The sequence below is a fragment of the Neopsephotus bourkii genome, unplaced genomic scaffold (genome assembly GCF_033783945.1).
Source record: "Neopsephotus bourkii isolate Nb327-2 ecotype Australia unplaced genomic scaffold, CSIRO-AGI_Nbou_v1 NB_724, whole genome shotgun sequence".
In the NCBI taxonomy this organism is placed as follows: domain Eukaryota; kingdom Metazoa; phylum Chordata; class Aves; order Psittaciformes; family Psittacidae; genus Neopsephotus; species Neopsephotus bourkii.
The window spans coordinates 8,217-32,407 of NW_026901223.1; the positions used below are offsets into that span (position 1 = coordinate 8,217).

At 59.8% G+C, this 24,191-nt stretch overlaps 2 protein-coding genes across 2 annotated transcripts; both read right to left on the minus strand.

The window, feature by feature from the left end:
- LOC133212645 (von Willebrand factor C and EGF domain-containing protein-like) lies at positions 1-14,062 on the minus strand. The gene is made up of 21 exons (XM_061354293.1): positions 13,767-14,062; positions 12,054-12,148; positions 10,336-10,425; positions 9,528-9,656; positions 8,982-9,098; positions 8,367-8,483; positions 8,067-8,195; positions 7,661-7,977; positions 7,487-7,583; positions 7,333-7,415; positions 5,498-5,585; positions 5,273-5,358; positions 3,970-4,087; positions 1,890-1,975; positions 1,636-1,732; positions 1,225-1,307; positions 959-1,049; positions 780-862; positions 608-683; positions 350-465; positions 1-30 (listed from the first exon to the last, which is right to left on the minus strand). Exons 1-21 carry the CDS (start codon positions 14,060-14,062, stop codon positions 1-3), a joined length of 2,424 nt encoding a protein of 807 aa, XP_061210277.1.
- A 1,765-nt stretch (positions 14,063-15,827) lies between these two features.
- LOC133212644 (DNA damage-binding protein 1-like) lies at positions 15,828-24,184 on the minus strand. Its single transcript, XM_061354291.1, has 17 exons — positions 24,099-24,184; positions 23,353-23,461; positions 22,993-23,171; positions 22,743-22,906; positions 22,558-22,665; positions 21,661-21,868; positions 20,883-20,978; positions 20,587-20,698; positions 20,005-20,128; positions 19,578-19,742; positions 18,451-18,545; positions 18,147-18,317; positions 17,274-17,383; positions 16,956-17,125; positions 16,641-16,743; positions 16,141-16,264; positions 15,828-15,972 (listed from the first exon to the last, which is right to left on the minus strand). Exons 2-17 carry the CDS (start codon positions 23,452-23,454, stop codon positions 15,889-15,891), a joined length of 2,115 nt encoding a protein of 704 aa, XP_061210275.1. The 5' UTR covers positions 23,455-23,461; positions 24,099-24,184; the 3' UTR covers positions 15,828-15,888.
- Positions 24,185-24,191: the final 7 nt, after the last annotated feature.

Here is a 24,191-nt window from a genome sequence, read left to right on the forward strand (position 1 = left end):
TCAGTGTGGCCTCGGGGGGGTCCCCAGCCCCTGCACCCCATAAAGAGGGGCCGGGGGGGGGGGCTGTGTTGGGGAGCAGGAGCTGGGCCAGGCGAGGCCGGAGGGGGCGGGATGAGGGGGGGGGCGTTGGGGTTGCAGGGGGGGTGTCCTCATGGCTTGGGGTCAGGGATGGGGATGGGGATGGGGATGGGGATAAGGATGCGGATGGGGATGGGGATGGGGATGATGGGGATAAGGATGCAGATGGGGATGGGGATGGGGATGATGGGGATAAGGATGCAGATGGGGATGGGGATGGGGATGCGGATGGGGATGGGGATGGGGATGGGGATGATGGGGATAAGGATGCGGATGGGGATGGGGATGGGGATGGGGATGGGGATAAGGATGGGGATAAGGATAAGGATGGGGATGGGGATGATGGGGCCAGGTCACTGCTCTGCAGCGGGAGCCGGACGTCTGTGGCTATGGAGAGATGCTTTGTGTTAGCACCCACCTCCCCCTTGGGGACCCCCATGGGCTGGATGGGTGCACCCCCAGAGCAACAAGGGGGGGCAAGGGGGTAGGGGGGGTGTCCCCATTTGAACCCCATCACCCCGAGCATCACCTGGAGCCGGGCAGGGCGCAGCGAGCTCCGCGCAGGACCGGGGGCACAGCCTCTGCTCGCAGCTCACCTCCCCGAGCTGGTACCGAGGGGAAGGTTGGGGGTCAGCCCCCCCCCAACTCCATCACCCCCCCATTGCCACCATCACCCCCATGTCCCCCCCCCCCCCATTCACCTGGCAGGTACAGCGGGTGCAGGGCTGGCCCTCGGGGGTGAAGCTTTGGCCATTCCCCACCTTCCGACCTTGGTAGTTGCAGTCTATGGGGGGGGGAAGTGATGGAGAGGGGGTGATGGGGGGGACACACACATAAGGTAAGGCCAGGACCCCCCCTGGTTGTCCCCTTTGGTCCCTACCGTTGCAGACAGGGCAGCACTCGCCCTCGGGGTGGAAGGGGTACGTGCAGAAGATGGCACAGTCCATGGGGGAGCAGGCCACTGATCCCAACTGTGAGAGATGGGGATTAGAGCCCATACTGGGAATGGGGTGATGGGGGGGGGGGGGGGGGGTTGGAAAAGGGGGGATTCCCCAAGGCTTTTTCCTGCAAAGGAGGAAGAAACCTGGGCTGAAGCCATGGGGCGAAGAGCCAAGAGCATCTCGTGGTACCCAGCACATCCCTCACCAGGCAGATGCAGCTGAGGCACGGGTCCAGGACGGAGGGGAAGGTCTCGTTGTTGTAGAAGATCCTCCCCATGTAAGTGCAGCCTGGAGGGAAAGGGGGATTTGGGGGGGGGATAAGGGGTGGAGATGGGTTTGGGGCCCCCATTGAGTCAATGGGGTTGGGAAAGGGGTTTAAGAGCATTGAGTTCAACCCTAAGATCACCATAACCCATAGCACCCTGGCTCCATCCTCCTGTCAGGCAGTTGGAGGCAGCCATCAGGTCCCCCCCTTGAGCCTTCTCTTCTCCATCTGAACCCCCCCACGTCCATCAGCCCTTCCCCATCACTCCAGGCCCTGCATGAGCTCCATTGACCTGTTCCCACCTCCCTGTATCCCTATGGATGGAGCGGATGCCCCCATCAGCATCCTCACCCGCGGAGCAGTCGGGGCAGCACTGCCCAGGGATGCGGATGGGATAGGGACACGTCTCCACGCAGTCTGTCCTCTTGCAGCTCACGGAGCCATCAGCCTGCAGGGGAGAAGCACTTGACCGAGACCTCAGGCTGCCCAAATCCATAGGGATCAATCCAATCCCACCTCCAGAGGAAGGGGAATGCCAGGGATCGTGGCCATGAGGAGCCCAGCGTTCCAAAGGGAGCAGTGGAGCAGAGCAGGTTCTCATTCACCTGGCAGATGCATAACTCACAGGGATCGCCCGGAGACCAGATCTGTCCGATGGGGAGCTCCACGCCGTTGTCATCCAGGAAGCAGCCTTGGGATGGGGATGGGACGGAGGGGACGTGGGTACCACCAGGGAGGGATGTGTGTGTGGTACCCATGGCCCAGCCAGGGATGGATGTGTGTGTGGTACCCATCACCCAGCCAGGGAGGGATGTGTGTGTGGTACCCATCGCCCAGCCAGGGAGGGATGTGTGTGTGGTACCCATGGCCCAGCCAGGGATGGATGTGTGTGTGGTACCCATGGCCCAGCCAGGGAGGGATGTGTGTGTGGTACCCATCACCCAGCCAGGGATGGATGTGTGTGTGGTACCCATCACCCAGCCAGGGAGGGATGTGTGTGTGGTACCCATGGCCCAGCCAGGGAGGGATGTGTGTGTGGTACCCATGGCCCAGCCAGGGATGGATGTGTGTGTGGTACCCATCACCCAGCCAGGGAGGGATGTGTGTGTGGTACCCATCACCCAGCCAGGGATGGATGTGTGTGTGGTACCCATCGCCCAGCCAGGGAGGGATGTGTGTGTGGTACCCATCACCCAGCCAGGGATGGATGTGTGTGTGGTACCCATCGCCCAGCCAGGGAGGGATGTGTGTGTGGTACCCATGGCCCAGCCAGGGAGGGATGTGTGTGTGGTACCCATCACCCAGCCAGGGAGGGATGTGTGTGTGGTACCCATCGCCCAGCCAGGGAGGGATGTGTGTGTGGTACCCATCGCCCAGCCAGGGAGGGATGTGTGTGTGGTACCCATCGCCCAGCCAGGGAGGGATGTGTGTGTGGTACCCATGGCCCAGCCAGGGATGGATGTGTGTGTGGTACCCATCGCCCAGCCAGGGAGGGATGTGTGTGTGGTACCCATGGCCCAGCCAGGGATGGATGTGTGTGTGGTACCCATCACCCAGCCAGGTAGGGATGTGTGTGTGGTACCCATGGCCCAGCCAGGGAGGGATGTGTGTGTGGTACCCATCGCCCAGCCAGGGAGGGATGTGTGTGTGGTACCCATGGCCCAGCCTCCCCGATGCTTCCCTGCTGGTGCCTGTGCACACACATCCAGCTCCCCTGCCCTCTGTGTCCACTTGTTCCCTGCATCCCATCCTCCTTGTCCCAACATCCTCTACATCCCGTCCTTCTGGTCCCCATATCCCCTACATCCCATCCTCACTATCGCCCCAATCCCCTTTTCCTTGTCCCCAAGCATCTCTGCCATCCCAGCCCACCCCACCCCATCCCCTTCCATCCCATCCCACCCATTGCATCCCACCCCATCCCACCCCACCCCATCCTCTTCCATCCCATCCCATCCCAATCCATCCCAACCCATCCAATCCCACCCATCCCATCCACCCCATCCCCTTCCATCCCACCCCATCCCATCCCATACCACCCATCCCACCCCACCCCTCCTACCCCATCTCCTCCCATCCCACCCCACCCCATCCTCTTCTATCCCACCCCACCAACCCCATCCCACCCCACCCCACCCCATCCCACCCATCCCACCCCACCCAACCCCACCACATCTCCTCCCATCCCACCCCATTCTCTTCCATCCCACCAATCCCATCCCATCCCCATCCCCTTCCATCCCACCCCATCCTCTTCCGTCCCATCCCACCAATCCCATCCCACCCCACCCCACCCCACCCCATCCCACCCGATCCCACCCATCCCATCCCATCCCACCCCACCCCATCCTCTTCTATCCCCCCCCACCAATCCCATCCCACCTCACCCCTCCCCATCCCACCCCACCCCACCCCACCACATCTCCTCCCATCCCACCCCATTCTCTTCCATCCCACCAATCCCATCCCATCCCCATCCCACCCATCCCACTCCATTCTCTTCCATCCCACCAATCCCATCCCATCCCCATCCCCTTCCATCCCACCCCATCCTCTTCCGTCCCATCCCACCAATCCCATCCCACCCTACCCCACCCCACCCCATCCCATCCCCATCCCACCCATCCCTTCCATCCTATCCCACCAATCCCATCCCACCCCATCCCATCCCACCCCTGCTCTCACCGGCGGGGGCCGGGGTCTCCCTGCAGCTGAAGCAGCACTGCCCAGGGCTCAGCTGCTGCTGGTGCTGGGGACAATCGAGGGCAGGGCAGGGGGCGAAGGAGCACTCGACCTCGCCAGCCTGGGGACAAGGGACCGGTGACCCCCGGGCATGGACCCCCCTGTGCCCCCAGCCGGCTTCAGCACCAGCAAGGACCCCATGGACAGTGCAGGGAGGGCCTGGAGCATCCCTGGTCCCACCCATGTGAATGATGCAGGAAGCCCTGGAGCATCCCTGGTTCCCGTCCATCAGGATAACACAGGGAAGCCCTGCAGCATCCCTGGTTCCCATTCATCAGGATAATGCAGGGAAGGCCAGGAGCATCCCTGGTTCCCATCCATCAGGATAATGTAGGGAGGGCCTGGAGCATCCCTGGTTCCCATCTATCAGGATAATGCAGGGAAGACCAGGAGCATCCCTGGTTCCCATCCATCAGGATAATGCAGGAAAGACCAGGAGCATCCCTGGTTCCTTCTAGCAGGATGGTGCAGGGAAGCCCTGGAGCATCCCTGGTTCCCATCCATCAGGATGGTGCAGGGAAGGCCTGGAGCATCCCTGGTTCCCATCCATCAGGATAATGAAGGCAAGCCCTGGAGCATCCCTGGTTCCCATCCATCAGGATAACACAAGGAAGCCCAGGAGCATCCCTGGTTCCCATCCATCAGGATAATGCAGGCAAGCCCTGCAGCATCGCTGGTTCCCATCCATCAGGATGGTGCATGGAAGCCCAGGAGCATCCCTGGTCCCCCCCATCAGGATAACACAGGGAAGCCCTGGAGCATCCCCGGTTCCCATCCATCAGGATAATGAAGGCAAGCCCTGGAGCATCCCTGGTTCCCATCCATCAGGATAATGCAGGCAAGCCCTGCAGCATCGCTGGTCCCCCCCATCAGGATAACACAGGGAAGCCCTGGAGCATCCCCAGTTCCCATCCATAAGGATAATGCAGGGAAGCCCTGCAGCATCCCTGGTTCCCATCCATAAGGATGATGCAGGGAAGCCCAGGAGCATCCCTGGTTCCCATCCATCAGGATAATGCAGGAAAGACCAGGAGCATCCCTGGTTCCTTCTAGCAGGATGGTGCAGGGAAGCCCTGGAGCATCCCTGGTACCCATCCATCAGGATAATGCAGGGAAGCCCTGGAGCATCCCTGGTCCCCCTCCCCATGAGGATAATACAGGGAAGCCCTGGAGCATCCCTGGTCCCCCTCCCCATGAGGAGGATACAGGGAAGCCCTGGAGCATCCCTTGGGCCCACAGGACCTACCCTGCAGACGCAGGTGGTGCACTCATCCTCATCCAGGCTGAAGCGGGCACCGTGCGCGTACGTCCGACCCCGAAAGCTGCACTTGGCTGGGGAGGAGGGAGGCAGCAGGACAAGGAATGGGATCATGGAGCAAAGCAGAGCTCCCCCAGAGCCCCATCCCCATCCCAGCAGGGCCTGGGGTCCCCCTGCCCCACACATCCCAAGGGATGGGGGTCTCGGACCCACCGGGCTGGCAGGAGCAGCAGTCGGATGAGGAGGAGCTGGGGCAGGAGCCAGGGGGGCACTCGGGGGAGATGCAGGAGATGTTCCCAGCCTGTGGAGGGGAGCACGGAGCTGCCACAAGGTCCCACATTCCTCAGGCATGGAGGAAGCAGGGCAGGGCAGCATCCGCAAGAGCGCATCCCAATCCATGAGCACCAATTGGGATGCAGGGGGATGCTCCCTGTCCTTGGGGATGAGGAGGATGGGATGCAGGGATCAGGGGGACAAGGAAGATGGGATGCAGGGGACATGGGGACAAGGAGGATGGGATGCAGGATTACGGGGCCAAGGAGGATGGGATACAGGAGACACATGGGGACAAGGAGGATGGGATGCAGGGATCATGGGCACAAGCAGGATGGGATGCAGGGGACATGGACACAAGGAGGATGGGATGCAGGGGACATGGACACAAGGAGGATGGGATGCAGGGGACATGGACACAAGGAGGATGGGATGCAGGGGACATGGGCACAAGGAGGATGGGATGCAGGGGACATGGACACAAGGAGGATGGGATGCAGGGGACATGGGCACAAGGAGGATGGGATGCAGGGGACATGAAACAAGGAGGATGGGATGCAGGGGACATGGACACAAGGAGGATGGACAGGACACAAAAGGGGCACAAGGAGGATGGGATGCAGGGGACATGGACACAAGGAGGATGGGATGCAGGGGACATGGACACAAGGAGGATGGGATGCAGGGGACATGGGCACAAGGAGGATGGGATGCAGGGGACATGGACACAAGGAGGATGGGATGCAGGGGACATGGACACAAGGAGGATGGGATGCAGGGGACATGGGGACAAGGAGGATGGGATGCAGGGGACATGGACACAAGGAGGATGGGATGCAGGGGACATGGACACAAGGAGGATGGGATGCAGGGGACATGGACACAAGGAGGATGGGATGCAGGGGACATGGACACAAGGAGGATGGGATGCAGGGGACATGGACACAAGGAGGATGGGATGCAGGGATTATGGACACAAGGAGGATGGGATGCAGAGGACATGGACACAAGGAGGATGGGATGCAGGGGACATGGACACAAGGAGGATGGGATGCAGGGGACATGGACACAAGGGGGATGGGATGCAGGGATTATGGACACAAGGAGGATGGGATGCAGGGGACATGGACACAAGGGGGATGGGATGCAGGGATTATGGACACAAGGAGGATGGGATGCAGGGGACATGGACACAAGGAGGATGGGATGCAGGGGACATGGACACAAGGAGGATGGGATGCAGGGGACATGGACACAAGGAGGATGGGATGCAGGGTTCATGGACACAAGGAGGATGGGATGCAGGGGACATGGACACAAGGAGGATGGGATGCAGGGGACATGGACACAAGGAGGATGGGATGCAGGGGACATGGACACAAGGAGGATGGGATGCAGGGACACAGGGACACAAGGAGGATGGGATGCAGGGGACATGGGCACAAGGAGGATGGGATGCAGGGACACAAGGAGGATGGGATGCAGGGGACATGGACACAAGGAGGATGGGATGCAGGGGACATGGACACAAGGAGGATGGGATGCAGGGGACATGGACACAAGGAGGATGGGATGCAGGGGACATGGACACAAGGAGGATGGGATGCAGGGGACATGGACCAAGGAGGATGGGATGCAGGGGACATGGACACAAGGAGGATGGGATGCAGGGATGCAGGGACACAAGGAGGATGGGATGCAGGGGACATGGGGATAAGGAGGATGGGATGCAGGGATGCAGGGATGCAGGGACAAGGGGGATGCCGGCTGCTCACCAGGCAGACACAGACGGTGCAGTTCCCATCGGACAAGGAGAAGACGTCACCCTCAGCCCGGGCCACCCCTTCGTGCAGGCAGCCTGTGGGACCAGGGGGGTCAATGGGGCTGCCCCATGCAATGGGGCTGGGATGGGAGGGGTTTGGGGCTCACCTGCACAAGTGGGGCAGCAGCTCCCGCTCGGAGCAGGCAATGGATGGGAACAGGGCACAGTGGGGCAGGTCACGGCCTCACAGAGCACTTGTCCCCCCTGCATGGGCACAGGGGGGCTCAGCAGGGCCATGGGGGTCTGGGGGGGTGACATAAGGAGGGGGATACGATGCTCACCAGGCAGGAGCAGCTCCTGCATCCCGGCTCCATCCATCGAGCACCGGGATCCCTTGGGATGCCCCGGTCCCAGCAGCGCGGGGCTGATGGGGTGGAGGATGCAGGAGCTCCGTGTTGGGATGGCTCCGTTGCTGGGAACACCGGAGAGGAAGGAGGGAATTGGGTCCCGGGAGCCGCAGCGGGGAGCTGGGATGAAGGGGAGCCCCTGGGGACCAATAGGGATGCTCCGGATCCAGGCGGAGGGAGCAGGAGCAGGGTGGGAGGATGCTGCAGGGATTGAAGGATGGGCGATGGCGCCAGGATGGATTTGGGGTAACCTGGTTAAAGAGGGAACGAGCATCACATGGGGTAGGGAATGGGAGCATCCCGCTCCGCTTCCCAGCGCCAACCCATAGGGCATGGATACCTTCACAGGACACCCTATCCCCACTGAGGCGGTACCCAGGCCGGCAGGAGCATTGGAAGCTGCCTGGGGTGTTGTGGCAGGAGTGCTGGCACGCACGGCGCTCCCCGGGCCTCCGGCACTCGTTGACATCTGGGAACAAGGGGATGTGGCAGCGACATCCCGGGAATGTCGCTGGCATCCCAAGGATGGGCTAAGGATGAGGATGAGGCGGTAACAGCAAATCAATGGGGTCAAGGGTCGCTGCATCCCATTGGGATTGGTGGTGCGGGGAGGGAAGCGGGGTTGGGATGCGGTGCTCACCCACACAGGAGTGCCTGTTCCCATGGAGATGGTACCCGGGCCGGCAGGAGCAGCGGTAGCTGCCGATGCTGTTCTTGCAGTGATGCTGGCATGGGGTGGCCAAGCACTCATCTGTGTCTGCAGGGAGAGGATCGTGGGGTCATGGGATGGGATGGGGTGGGATGAAGGGAGCTGGAAGCTGCTCCAACCCCAACCCCTTCCATTGGAGCAGCTTGCTCCAAGCCCCTGGGGCCTTGAACACAGCCAGGGATGGGGCAGCCACAGCCCCTCTGGGCACCCTCATACTGAAGGATTCCTTCCTTACATCCAAGCTGCATCCCCCCTGTTTCACTCTGAACCCATCACCCCTCATCCATCCCACACCCCCACCCATCACTCCCATCCCTGATGGAGAATCCATCCCCAGCATCCCTGCATCCCCTTCACACACTGGAGCTGCTCTGAGCTCCCCACACAGCCCCAGTGCTCCCAGCCTGGCTCCATCCGGGCCCTGCTCCATCCCCGGAGCATCCTCACTGAGGATGCTGAGGACACCACAACCGGATGCAGCATCCCCCCCCCCCCCCCATCACCCCCATTCCTTGCTCCCGTTCCGTGCCCCCCCCCCCCCCGCACCCCGGCATCGGTGCCGGTCGGCAGAGAGCTGCATCCCGGGGCCGCACTCGCAGACGAAGCCGCCCTCGGTGTTCACGCAGCGCCCCTCGCAGGCCGCGCTCAGGCACTCGTCGATGTCTGCGGGGTGGGAAGGGAGCGATGGAGATGCGGGACCAGCCCCCCCCATATCCCCATCCCCATCCCATCCCCATCCCCATCCCCATCCCATCCCATCCCCATCCCCATCCCCATCCCCATCCCCATCCCCATCCCCATCCCATCCCCATCCCCATCCCATCCCCATCCCCATCCCCATCCCCATCCCATCCCCATCCCATCCCATCCCCAACCCATCCCCATCTCCATCCCCATCCCATCCCCATCCCCATCCCATCCCCAACCCATCCCCATCCCCATCCCCATCCCATCCCCATCCCATCCCCATCCCCATCCCCATCCCCATCCCCATCCCATCCCCATCCCCATCCCCATCCCATCCCCATCCCCATCCCCATCCCCATCCCCATCCCCGCATCCCTCCCTCCATCCCCTCCCTGTGCCTCTCACCAGTGCAGCGGATCCCGTTGGAGGTCTCCACCATGGAGAAGCCGAGCGGGCAGACGCGGGCCACCTCCTGGCACCCACCCTGGTTACAGGCCAGGTCGCAGCCGTACTCCCCGCATGTCCCCGGGGGCTCTGGGACAGGGACATTGGGGACCAGAGGGAGCCGGGGACCAGCCCGGAACCAGCCCATTGGAGCCCATGGGGATGGAGCGGGAGGGAGCATCCCTGCCCCTGCCCCTGCCCCTGCCGGGGATGGGGATGAGGATGGGGATGCAGGGATGCAGGGATGCAGGGATGCAGGGATGGAGGGATGCGGGGATGGAGGGATGCGGGGATGGAGGGATGCGGGGATGGAGGGATGCGGGGATGGAGGGATGCGGGGATGGAGGGGACCGGGATCGGGGATGCGGGGATGGAGGGAGCCGGGATACGGGGAGCGGGATGGAGGGGACCAGGATCGGGGATGCAGGGATGGAGGGAGCCGGGATGAGGGGAGCGGGATGCGGTATCCGGGATGCGGGATCAGGGATGGAGGGGTGGAGGGATGCGGGGATGGAGGGATGCGGGGATGCAGGGATGAGGGATGCGGGGATGGAGGGATCGGGGATGAGGGATGGAGGGAGCCGGGATACGGGAACCGGGATGGAGGGATCAGGGATGGAGGGATCGGGGATGGAGGGATCGGGGATGGAGGGATCCGGGATGCGGGATCAGGGATGCGGGATCGGGGATGGAGGGAGCCGGGATGCGGGATCGGGGATGGAGGGATCGGGGATGGAGGGAGCCGGGATACGGGATCAGGGGGCAGTACCTGCGCAGGTGATGCCCTGCTCGCCATCAGGGCAGGAGCAGAGGTTGGGAGCGATGCAGAGCCCTGAGCCGCAGCCGAAGGGGCACAGGGCTGCGGGCAGAGGGGGCGAGCGGCCATGGGGAGGGCAGAGACCCCCACAGATGGGCCCGTGAGCCCATTCCCCACACAGGGACACCCATATCCCCCCTATAAGCCCATTCCTCACATAGGGATGCCCATATCCCCCCTATAAGCCCATTCCCCACATAGGATGCCCATATCCCCCCTATGAGCCCATTCCCCACACAGTGACCCCCATAGACAGGCCCGTGAGCACATTCCTCACACAGAGACCCCCATATCCCCCTATGAGCCCATTCCTCACACAGGAACCCCCATATCCCCCCTGTGAGCCCATTACTCGCACAGGGACCCCCATAGACGGGCCCGTGAGCCCATTCCTCACACAGGGAACCCCATATCTCCCCCATGAGCCCATTCCTCATGCAGGGACCCCCATATCCCCCCTATGAGCCCATTCCTAAAACAGGGATACCCCTATCCCCCCTCTGAGCCCATTCCCCACACAGGGACCCCCATATCTCCCCATTACTCACATAGAGACCCCCATACCCCCCCTATGAGCCCATTCCTCACACAGAGACCCCCATATCCCCCATTCCCCACACAGGGACAGCCATACCTCCCCATTACTCACATAGGGACCCCCATATCCCCCCTATGAGCCCATTCCCCACACAGGGACCCCCATAACTCACATAGGGACCCCCATATCTCCTGTATGAAGCCCATTCCCCACACAGGGACCCCCGTACTCCCCCTTCCCCACACAGGGACCCCTGTACACCCTATTCCCCACACAGGGACCCCCATATCCCCATTACTCACGCAGGGACCCCCGTACCCCCCATTCCCCACACAGGGACCCCTGTACCCCTCATTCCCCACACAGGGACCCCTGTACACCCTATTCCCCACACAGGGACCCCCCACAACCCCCATTCCCCACACAGGGACCCCCGTACCCCCCATTCCCCACACAGGGACCCCCGTACCCCCATTCCCCACACAGAGACCCCCGTACCCCCCATTCCCACACACAGAGACCCCCGTACCCCCCATTCCCCACACAGGGACCCCCATACCCCCATTCCCCACACAGGACCCATATACCCCATTCCCCACACAGGGACCCCCGTATCCCATTCCCCACACAGGGACCCCCATACCCCCCATTCCCCCCCATAGAGACCCCCATACCCCCCATTCCCCACACAGGGACACCCATACCTCCCATTCCCCACACAGGGACCCCCGTACCCCCCATTCCCCACACAGGGACCCCCGTACCCCCCATTCCCCCCCATAGAGACCCCCATACCCCCCATTCCCCACACAGGGACCCCCGTATCCCCATTCCCCACACAGGGACCCCCATACCCCCCATTCCCCCCCATAGAGACCCCCATACCCCCCATTCCCCACACAGGGACACCCATACCTCCCATTCCCCACACAGGGACCCCCGTACCCCCATTCCCCACACAGGGACCCCCGTACCCATTCCCCCCCATAAGACACCCCATACCCCCCATTCCCCACACAGGGACCCCCGTATCCCCCCTCCACACAGGGACACCCATACCTCCCATTCCCCACACAGAGACCCCCATACCCCCCATTCCCCACACAGGGACCCCCGTACCCCCATTACTCACGCAGGGTGCACTGCCCGCTGCCCGGGGCCAGCATCCACCCGGGACAGCATCCGCTGCCCAAGGCGGAGATGCAGACGTGGGGACCCAAGCGGCGCCTGTGCGAGGGATGCGGGGATGAGGCCGAACCCATCCCAGCCCCTTGGGGCCTGGTCCTTGAGCCAATGGGGACCCCCTGGCCATGGGGATGGGGGGTAAGGGGATGCCCATGGGGATACAAAGGGATGAAGGGGGAGAGTGACCCCCGAAACAAGAGGGATGGAGGGGATGCTGTGCTCCCAATGTAACTGAATGAGGGGATAAGGGAGCAGGATGAGGATGCAGGGGGAGAGTGACCCCAGAAACAAGAGGGATGGAGGGAATGCTGTGCTCCCAATGTAACTGAATGAGGGGATAAGGGAGCAGGATGAGGATGCAGGGGGAGAGTGACCCCAGAAACACGAGGGATGGAGGGGATGCTGTGCTCCCAATGTAACTGAATGAGGGGATAAGGGAGCAGGATGAGGATGCAGGGGGAGAGTGACCCCAGAAACAAGAGGGATGGAGGGAATGCTGTGCTCCCAATGTAACTGAATGAGGGGATAAGGGAGCAGGATGAGGATACACAGGGAAAAGTGACCCCAGAAACAAGAGGGATGGAGACAGATCCATGCCCCAAAGCAACCCGAAGGCAGGGATAAGGGAGCAGGATGGGGATGCAGGGGGAGAGTGACCCCAGAAACAAGAGGGATGGAGGGAATGCTGTGCCCCAAAGCAACCCGAACACAGTGATAAGGGAGCAGGATGCGGATACACAGGGATGAGTGACCCCAGAAACAAATGGGATGAAGACAGAGCCATGCCCCAAAGCAACCCAAAGGCAGGGATAAGGGAGCAGGATGCGGATACACAGGGATGAGTGACCCCAGAAACAAATGGGATGGAGACAGAGCCATGCCCCAAAGCAAACCAAACCCAGTGATAAGGGAGGAGGATGTGGCTGCAGAGGGAAGAGTGACCCCAGAAACAAGTGGGATGGAGGGAATGCTCTGCTCCAACATATCCCAAAGGCAGTGATAAGGGAGCAGGACATGGATGCAGGGGGAGACTGACCCCAGAAACAAGAGGGATGGAGGGAATGCTGTGCTCCCAATGTAACCCGAACACAGTGATAAGGGAGCAGGATGAGGATACACAGGGATGAGTGACCCCAGAAACAAACGGGATGGAGACAGAGCCATGCCCCAAAGCAACCCGAAGGCAGGGATAAGGGAGCAGGATGGGGATGCAGGGGCAGAGTGACCCCAGAAACAAGAGGGATGGAGGGAATGCTGTGCTCCCAATGTAACTGAATGTGGGGATAAGGGAGCAGGATGAGGATGCAGGGGGAGAGTGACCCCAGAAACAAGAGGGATGGAGGGAATGCTGTACCCCAAAGCAACCCGAACGCAGTGATAAGGGAGCAGGATGAGGATACACAGGGATGAGTGACCCCAGAAACAAACGGGATGGAGACAGAGCCGTGCCCCAAAGCAACCCGAACCCAGCGCTGATGGAGCAGGACACGGATGCAGCGGCACCCCCGGGGCTGGGCAGCACCGCCCGGGTCCGGTTTGTCTCGGTTGGATCCAGGTGTAGCTGGGAGCAGGGCAAGGACGGGAAGGAGGAAGAAGGGAGAACCCCCCCCCCCATCCCCATCCCCATCCCCATCCCCATCCCCATCCCCATCCCCGGTACCTCTGGACCGCAAAGCCGGGCGGGTTCTTCCTCCCGGGGTGCGCCGAGCCCGGGGCACCGGGGCCGAGGAGGGAGGCGGCGGCAGCGAGGAGCAGCAGCGCCCGCAGCATGACCGGGGGCTTGCGGCTCGCTCCTGCCTCGCTCCGCAGCCTGGGCCCTTGGCCCTGCTCCTCCTCCTCCTCCTCCCGGCTTCCACAATGCGGGGGGTGGAGGGGAGGCGAGAGCAGGGAGGGGGGGATCCCATCGGATGGGGATGCTCGCACCCAGTCTGGTTCCTGTGGATGGGGCTCGGCCATAGGGAGCAGTGGGGGGGCACACTCAGGGATGCAGGGAATGGGACCCCCCCCCCCCCCCTTTCTCCTTTTCCCACATCTGGCAAAGCTCCGGCCTGGCCTCTCCCCACCGCTCCTCCTCCTGGAGGCACTGGGCCGCCTGCCCGGCTCTGCACTGGGACCCACCAGAGAGGAGCACGCAGGGGCCAAAGTGATGCTGAGGGGGGGGTGGTTTTAGGGGGGGGGGGTACCAGTGCAATGGGGTCACCCCCAACCAAGCAATTCCTTCCCCCCCCATCCCATTCCATCTCATCCCAACCTAAGGCCATGGGCTGGAGCAAAGGTCGCAGGCAGGTAAATGATTGATAGGAGGGAGCAAAGGGCAGGCGCTGCTCCCGGGTTAAGCCCTGCAGGGGCCAGGTCCCCATTCCATAAGGATTTTTCCTTCCCCCTCCCATATAGCCCTATCCAAGGTTGGGGTCACCAAAGCAGGATGCAGCATCAGGCAGCCCCTGCATGCTTAGAAGTGAGGGTTAAAGGGGAATAGGGTGGGTTTAGGGGGGGACCCACAGGGTGGTCATGGACATGATCCCAGTGCTGGGATAGGGATGGAGCAGGGGCAGTGCATGGGATAAACACCCACCATAGGAGCACAGTAAAGGGGGGGGTGCTGGCATCGTCACCCCAGCATCACAGGAGCCATGCAGAGCCAGGCTGATGTGGTCCTTGGAGCCCCCCAGTTGTAGAGGGGGATGTCCAAGGAAGAAGGATGCAGGATGCTGCCCACCTCCTGCTGCTGCTGGAGGGTTTAGGGAAAACCTGCCCAGGATGGGGTACAGGGATCTTAACGTGAGGGGTTATGGATGGGGATCATGCACTGGGTGAGATCCAATGGGCAGAGACATGGGAAGAGCTTCTTCCTTGTATCCAACCTGAACGTGCCCTGGTTCAGTTTGAAGCCATCACCCCTTGTCCTATCCAGCCCCTGATGAAGAGGAGTAGCAGAGAGGGGGTCTGGTCCCCCTCTTCCCTATGGAGAAGGTGATGGAGCAGACGATGCCTCCACAAGAGGCAGGCTCAGGTAATGCGCAGTCAATGGGATGATGCAAGATGAGGCTGACATCGCATCCTGATCCCCCCAGATCCATAGGGATGTGGGTTGAGCACAAGGAAAAGGCTACTGACTGCAATCCACTCCACTGCTGGTGCCTGCTTCCATGGTCCGACAAGCTCCCAAGTGCTGCTGCTCCAGGGCCAGGAATGCATGGGATAGTGTCTAAATGCAGGGGGGAAAATGCCTTGCAGCGGGAAGGGGGAATCCCTGCGGGTGCCAGCAGCCAAACCTTTTCCTTGGACTACTTTATTTGGTAAAACTCAGCAACCACCAACTGCTCCCAGAGCTCCCCTCCTGGAGCGAGCCCCAGATCCTGCGCTGAGAGGAGCATCCCTGCTCCGCTTCAGCACTTGGGATGCAGAGGAATCCTCCTCCTCATGCTCCATGTCTCACCCCCAACCCCAGCCCTCACCCCTGGGGCAGCTCTGCTTCCTCTTCCAAAGAAATCCCAATGAATCCAAAGCAAAACAAGAAGGAACAAGCTAAAGACAGCAGTGAAGAGGGAATCCAGGCCAGGGCATCCCATCGGCCCCAGCACAGCGATCACTTCCGGGGCTGCAGAGTCCATAGGATTCCTAAATCCAAGCAGGAGATGATGCAGTGCCCTCAAAGAAGCTGGATCCCCTCCAGAGCATCCTTCCCCCATGGCCCCCATGGCTGGGGTTTGGTGCAGGGTCAGGGGGGGAAGATTCCTTTGCACTCCATGGAGGAAGGTGGTTGGGAATGAGCCCAAATCCTAATGGATCCGGGTGAGCTCCTCCACTATCTTTATGAGGTCGTCCACGGTGGCTTCCCTCTTCATGCCACTGCCATCATCAATCTGCAAGGAGAGGAGGGCTCAGAGCTTGGAGGCAGCAGGAAGAGGCTCAAGAACATCCCCAGCTCATGGCCTTGGAGGAAGGGAGCGGATGGGATCTACTCCTTTAGCACAGCCTGGATTCCCGAGTGGGATTGGGAAGGATCCAAGAGGGAGGAACCCCCATCTCACCTGCAGGTTTGCCACCACCTCCTGCATCTTGGGCCTGCTGATGTCCAGGAAGCTCTCGATCAGGTCACCATCAATGAACCCCGTGGCTGGCTCCGTCTTGCGCTCGGTGTGAAACGATCTCCAGGTACCACAGTCAAGGAGCCAAAGCCATTGGGAATAAACCAAATCCAGAAGGAATAATAAGCCCAACCCTAGTGGGGAGCACAGCAGATGCCCCCATGCTGCCAGTGCCACATCAGGAGGATCCCAGGGCCACCACCAAGCCAGATTGAACCTTAACCCCCCCAAGACAGAGCCATCCCTACCTCCTCTATGAGCACAAAGCCCTGTGTTGGCACCTGAGGACCTCACAACCACCCTCTCCATCACTTGATGACCTTAAGGTCCTTTCCAACCCTAACTATTCTATGATGTCCATCCCAACCAGAGCATCCCAACAGGAATAAACCTCTCCAACCCTCCACAAGCACAGTGCTCCAGAGGGAATGGTGGAAGGATATAAGGAATGCTCAATCTTGCCCACGCTCTTGATGACTTTATTCAGCCTGTTCTGCATGTCCAAGAGGAGGTTGTACCAGCTCTCTGACAGTGAGGTCACCAGGCCTGTGAAGGGGAAAGCAGAGGTAAAGGATCCAGGGCTCATCCCAGCAGCCTCCTGGGACTGGAATTGTGCTGGGAGAGATGGGAGACCCAGAGGACTTCCCTCTTCTGGAAGCAATCCAGAGGTTTCTGAAGGGATTATGAGTGAGGAATGGAGAAGAGCAGAGACCCAAGGGAACCCAGCTCAGGATCAGCAGCAGGGATGAGACCCTTACCAATCATGCCATTGACTGTGCCGAAGAGAACGGAGCCCTGGGTGGGTGTGGAGGTCTCCCCCAGGTTCTGCATGACCAGAGATCCATGGCAGAAGACATTGACAAACTCCCCCAGGTGGGACAAGCCCACCTCCTGCAAGTGCTGACGCTCCTCATCGGTCGTGGCTGCGCTGTAAGGCAAAGCATCCTGGTTACCCTGTGTTGGGGGAGCCTGAGACCTTGCTCTGCTCTGCCCCCCTTCATTCCTCAGGGCTGGGTATGCTCCTCTCCCTAGTTGGGATGTGGAGGGGACCAGAAGGTCCTGTCCCTGCAGCTCACCTGTCCTTCTGGCACACAAACAGGTTGAAAGCATTCTCTGCTCCCAAGAAGTTGTCATCGTCCAGGATCTCCACAGCACTCATCCAGTTTGGATTGAAGTCCCGGGCAATCTGGAAAGGGCCAAGAGGAGACCCAGTGAGCCCAGATGGCTCTTCCTTGTCATCCAGCATCATCATTCCAACCCAGCAGCACCACTCAAGAGTGAGGATCCAGGCTGGCCTCCCTGCTGGAGTGGGAAAGGGCACCAAGTGCCTTCTGGACATGGCCCATGTGGTGCTCAGGTGATGCCACAGCATTCCCATGGCAAACCCAGAGAGCCCAAAGCCTAACAGAGGAAGTGCCTGCTCCATCCCCCCACTGCCAGAGCTGCAGCTATGGTCACACTGAGCTCTTCCAACTGGACAACAGGCACTCCAGATGGCAGCTCCCCAGCCTGGCAGGCAGCAAGCATGCACCCACAGTGTGCTCTTCTCCAGGCTGTTGGTACATTGCCCAGTTCCTTGGGAAGGCCAAAGATCCATCCCTCCACAAACCACAGGGATGCATGTGGAAGCATGCCTGGGTGATGCTGCTCTCATTGCACAGCCCTAGATCATAGAAGGGATTGGATTGGAAAGGTCCTTAAAGCTCCTGCAGTTCCAACCTCCCTAGAGCAGGTTATCTCCAACCTTCCACTAGAGCAGGTTATCTCCAACCTGAACTTGCCCTGTTTCAGTCTGAACCCATCACCCCTCATCCCATCACTGCAGTCATTGATGAAGAGTCCCTCTGCAGCATCCTTGCAGCCCCCTTAAGGCACTGGAAGCTTCTCTCCATGATCTCTGCCTCCAAAGGGCTGCAAGGTGAGCCAGACTCCTAGCACCTTCAACGCACCTCCTCGAAGTTCCCTTCCATGGGCTTGTATGCGAGGAGGAGCACGGACCTCATGAGGTCTCCCACCAGGATGAAGTCCCCTTTGGTCTTCAGGTAGAGGGCCATGATGTTGTTGTAGTGGTTGCACTCCGTGCGCAGCTCCTTCTCTGCTGTCCACTCATAGAGGCGCACCTGAAGGCAGGGGCAGTGCTCTGAGCCCCCACGGACACCCCACAGCAGCCAGGCCAGGCTCCTCCATAGGGATCAGGGACCTGACTGGTATCCAAAGGTGTTCCCAAAACAAGGCAGGGTCTTAGAGCCTTACCGTGCTGTTGATGCTGGCTAAGAGCTTCCCATTGAATTCCACCATGGAATACACGGCTCCCTTGACCTCCTTCTCAGCCAGGCTCTGCAGCTTCCCTGGAATAAAGCCATGCAGCACATCACAGTATCACAGTATCACAGTATGTTAGAGATTGGAAGGGACCTCATAAGATCATCCAGTCCAATCCCCCTATGGAGCAGGAACACCCAGATAAGGTTACACAGGAACGTGTCCAGGTGGGTTTTGAATGTCTCCAGAGAAGGAGACTCCACAACCTCCCTGGGCAGCCTGGTCCAGTGTTCTGTCACCCTCACTGAGAAGAGGTTTAAGTGGAACCTCTTGTGTTCCAGTTTGTACCCATTGCCCCTTGTCCTATCATTGTTTGCCACTGAGAAGAGCCTGGCTCCATCCTCGGGACACTCCCCCTTTATATATTTATATGCACTAATAAGGTCACCCCTCAGTCTCCTCTTCTCCAAACTATAGAGACCCAGCTCCCTCAGTCTGTCCTCATAAGGGAGATGCTCCACTCCCTTCATCATCTCAGTTGCCCTGCGCTGGACTCTCTCCAGCAGGTCCCTGTCCTTCTTAAACCGAGGGGCCCAGAACTGGACCCCATGTTCCAGATGGGGTCTCACCAGGGCAGAGTAGAGGGGAAGGAGGACCTCTCTCCACCTACTAACCACCCCCCTTCTAATACACCCCAGGATGCCATTGGCCTTCTTGGCCACGAGGGCACAGTGTCGGCTCATGGTCACCCTGTCGTCCACCAGGACCCCCATGGTTATTTTCCTTGCATTGCCAAGGGTGGCAAAGCAAAGGGAGTCACAGGAGCTGCTCTAAACATTGTTCTCTTTGAGGATCTGTAGGCAAGTAACACAAGGAGTGATGTGACAGCAGGGGCACACTGAGGAATCCCAGGATCCTGGCAAAGGATTCCTGGGCTTCTCTAGGAGATGGGAGCAGTGACAGCCCCTACAGATCCTGCCTATGGGCAGCTTACAGCAGGAGCCTCTGGTCAAACTCCACCTGCTCCTGGCACATGAGCCCTTTTGGGTGTGAGGAGCTCATCCCTGCTCCCATCCCCAGCAGCTGAACTCAGCCCCAGGAGAAGACCTCACTCTTACCATCGGAGTAGTGGAAGACCACGATGCGGCCCTGCTTGGGCTCTGCCTCCTCGGGATACACCATGGCAGTGCCCACGATGAAGTAGGTGTTGGGGTCCTTGCCAAGCTTGCAGGAGACCAGGCTGAGGGCGTACTCGTTCTGTAGGAACTGGTGAGCATGAAGCACTGTGCACAAAGGGAGAGGCAGAAGACAGCTGAGTCCTCCTAGGTCCTGGTAGAGCTTAAGACTTAAGCCATGTCCCAAGCAGATCCCATCTCCTGTCTCCTCGTGCTATCAAACCCCACTATGCCTTCAACCTGTGTCCTGGGGCTGATCCTCCACCAGGAAACACATTGTGGCCAAAGGAACACAGGAGATCAGAGATCTCCCCATCCCCACACTCATGGCCTTGTCCTGGAGGAGAAAACCAGACCTTGGGGTTGGTACCTTCAAAGGTGTGCTGATCTATGATGAGCAGGTTGTGCACCTCCACCTCCTCTCCAAAGGATGTCTCATGGGGGGCTGTGCTGCTGGAGAACAGCTTGCTGGTGCTCACACTGCTGGAGAGGGCCTAGGACACACAGAGTCAGTCACATCCTTGTGCTATCACCGTGTCCTCACGCTGCTCTACATGGGCTGAGGCAGCCAGAGAGCAGGCAAAGGAATGGGAGAGGTGACACAAGGAGCATCCTGGGCCCCAGTAAAGGGACACATTGAGCAACAGCATCCCCCAGTGCTACTGGCCTTGAAGGCCACTTGTGCTGCATCCCTGTGAGAAGGAAACCACTGGAGACCAAAGAGATGCCTGCATGGAAGCCTGAAGGAGCAGCACCCAAAGGTGACCGCACACAACAGGGATGCTGAGGCTGCCAAAGGGCCCTTGGGGATCTCTTACCACCCCATCTCCTCTGAGGCTGCCAAAGGGAGAGGTTGCACTCAGAGCTTTGCAAGAGAAGACTGTCGAGGATGATGTGCATCATGTGTTGGCCTGAGCACCTATGAAACCCCCAGCCCAGAGCTCCCCCTCACCTGGGTGCTGGCGCTGGGTCTGAGTGCAGTGGTGCCTCCACTGGCATCCTGCACCTCGATACGACTCGAGAGCACCCCAAAGCATTGGGACACCTCCTGGTAGCAGATCTTCCTATGGGACAAATTGAGCTGTGTGAGAGGCAGGAGAGGCCACTGCAAGGAGAGCACAGAGCTGTTTGCTTGCCCATGCTCTCAGGACAAGGCCACCACCACAACAGTGACCATGAAGTCTTCCCCCAAGCTTGTCCCATGCAGCAGAGCAAGGACCTTCGAGGCAGGCTCCTTCTCCAGCTCACCTGGGTGATTCATAGAGGGGAACGGTGCGGATGTGCAGCTTCTGGATCTCATCAATGGTGCCAATTGTCAGGGTGCTGTTGTTGGCCAGTGCCAAGCTGTGAGGGAACAAAACCACATGAGCAGAGGTGCTTGTACCATAGAAACATAGGATCAGCTAGGCTGGAAAAGACCTTTAAGGTCATCAAGTCCAACTGTTAAACGCAGGTGCCATGTCAAGCACCTCCTTTTCCTCCACACCCTTCAAAACTGCTGATCCCAGGACAGAACCCCAGCGTGGTTTGGGATGAAGGGAGCTTAAAGCTCATCCAGCTCCAACCCCAACCCCTTCCACTGGAGCAGCTTGCTCCAAGCCCCTGTGTCCTTGAGCACTGCCAGGGATGGGGCAGCCACAGCTTCTCTGGGCACCCTGTGCCAGCGCCTCAGCACCCTCACAGGGAAGAGCTTCTGCCTAAGAGCTCAGCTCAGTCTCCCCTCGGGCAGGTTCAAGCCATTCCCCTTGGCCTGTCCCTACAGGCCCTTGTCCCAAGCCCCTCTCCAGGTTTCCTGCAGCCCCTTTAGGCACTGGAGCTGCTCTAAGGTCTCCCCACAGGGCAAATCACGCTCTGGGGGTGCACCCAGCACATGGAGGGGTTCTGGGCTCAAGCACACACTGAAGCCAGGTCATGGGGAGCTTCTCCTCACCCAGAACCTTCAAATCCTCCTCAAGCTGCTCCATCCCATCTCCTATGCTTGTGCTTTGGGTCCCTTTCCACCACCCACCCCGTGCCCCAGCCTCACCTGTCAGGATACCCATCCGAGTTGAGGGGACACATGTAGTTCACCTCCTTCAGGTTGACGTTGGAGAAGACCAGCTTGTGGTTACTGCTGTAGATGACGGTGGGGCGGTCAGAGCAGGCAAACACGTTGGTGGTGGACAGAGAGCGGAAGGTCCTCAGGACAGTGGGCTGGGTGCCCAGGGTCACCTTCTTCCTGTCGCTCAGCAAACCTGCAGGAGAGGAGCTTGGGGTTGGCTGCCATAGCTGGGCTCACAAGAGGAGCACAGCAGAGTGCAATGGGGCTGCAGCTCCTTGAGAAGAGTGGGGGTGAACGCATCTTGCTGTCAGCACAGGGCAGCGAGGGAATGGATGTAAGCATCCATCCATCTCCTTTCTCCATAGTTCACTCCCAGTGCCCACAGCCTGAGCACAGCCCCATCACAGGGAGAACACAAGGGAAAATTGGGCTTTTTCAGCCTGGAGAAGGCTCCGGAAGGGCAGACCTTAGAGCAGCTCCAGTGCCTAAAGGGGCTGCAGGGAACCTGGAGAGGGGCTTGGGACAAGGGCCTGTAGGGCCAGGCCAAGGGGAATGGCTTGAACCTGCCCGAGGGGAGACTGAGCTGAGCTCTTAGGCAGAAGCTCTTCCCTGTGAGGGTGCTGAGGCGCTGGAACAGGGTGCCCAGAGAAGCTGTGGCTGCCCCATCCCTGGCAGTGCTCAAGGACACAGGGGCTTGGAGCAAGCTGCTCCAGTGGAAGGGGTTGGAGCTGGATGAGCTTTCAGCTCCCTTCATCCCAACCCATCCCATGGTTCTATGAGAGCTCTCCAGAAGGATGAAAGGGAACCCATGAAGCACATAAGAGGGCACGAGTCCAGCCTCCCTCCCCAGCAGCCAGCTCAGTGCTGGGCCCCTGTACTCACCTGTCTCAAGGCTGAGCCCGAAGTAGAAGAGCGCTCCATCCCCCAGGGCACACAGGAGGTAGTGGCTGCTCTCAAAGGTTGTCATCAGGATGGAGCGAGGGATGATCTCTGCAGGGAGCACAGGGGAAGGCTGATGTGAGCCAGGCCTCCTCCAGGACCACCCAGCACCCCTAGGAGATTCCTACCTCCTCCCAGCATCTCTTTGTGCAGCAGCTCAAAGGAAGGCAGCTTGAGGATGCGGGCAGAGATGTCGGTCCAGAGCCCGATTGCACACAGTGGGGACATCCCATTGCTGTCCCCCAAGGGGGTGATGTCCAGGCAGGCAACTTCATGCTCCATTTCTGTGCAGCTGGAAGCAGAGGTGTCGGTCCTGAGCCCCAAAACAGATGGGAAAGGCTGAGAGCCCTCAGGTTGGGATGGGAGACCTGCACCCACCTGATCTGCCTGAGCTCCTGGGGTCGGATCTCCAGGTAATACAGGGCTCGTCCCACAGCCACCACGACCTGGTTAGTGTTGCAGGAAGCCACGCTGATGTTCTTGCCATTGGGCTCTTTCCATTCACTCACCAGGGCTTTGGGCTCCTGACTAACCAGTCTCACAGAGGCAGAGGTGATCTGGGGAGAGAGAACCCCTTTGCTCAGAGCTAGAACATCACCTTCCTTCCCACGTCAGTCCAAGGAAGGACACCAAACCATGCCCCAGGTAAGCAATGCAGGTCTAGGTTAGCCCAACAGCAGTAAGGAATGTGGGATCACCACAAGAGACTTATCTGCAGTGCCCTCCAACTGGAATTACCTGGATCAGTTGCTGGTGTGCCACATTGCCACAGAAGAAGGTCTGCTGATCATCCACAAACCCTGTGAGCTCCGTCTCTTCTACCTCCTCTCCATTTAACATAAGAACCCTAAGCAAGAAAGAGAACTCCTATCATTAGATATGGGTGACTACAGGTTGGAGGAGGTGATTCTGCCCCTCTCCTCTGCTCTGCTGAGACCCCTTTTGGAGCACTGTGTGCAGAGCTGGGGTCCCCAACATCAATAGGATGTGGAGCTGTTGGAGCAAAACCAGAGGAGGCCACGAGGATGCTCAGGGGCTGGAGCAGCTCCCATATGGAGCCAGGCTGGGAACATTGGGGCTGTTGAGCCTGGAGGAGAGAAGCTGCTTGGAGACCTCAGAGCAGCTTCCAGTGTCTGAAGGGGGCTGCAAGGATGCTGGACAGGGACTCTTCATTAGGGACTGTAGCAACAGGACAAGGGGTGATGGGTTCAAACTGAAACAGGTTGGATATAAGGAAGCTCTTTACCGTGAGGGTGGTGAGGTGTTGGCACAGGTTGCCCAAAGAGGTGGTATTTGCACTCCCATCCCTGACAGTGCTCAAGGCCAGGTTGGACACAGGGGCTTGGAGCACCCTGCTCTAGTGGGAAGGGGTCCCTGCCCATGTTAGGGGTTGGAACTGAATGATCTTAAGGTCCTTTCCAACCCTACCTTAACTATTCTATGATCATGCTCCAATATGCAGCTCAACCTTAACCCCTCCTCACCTGGTCTGGCCAACGAAGGACAGCACCAACGTATTGTCTGTCTCCCGATGAGAATCTGACCTCAGGGGCCACAACCCTGCAATAAAAAGGCCT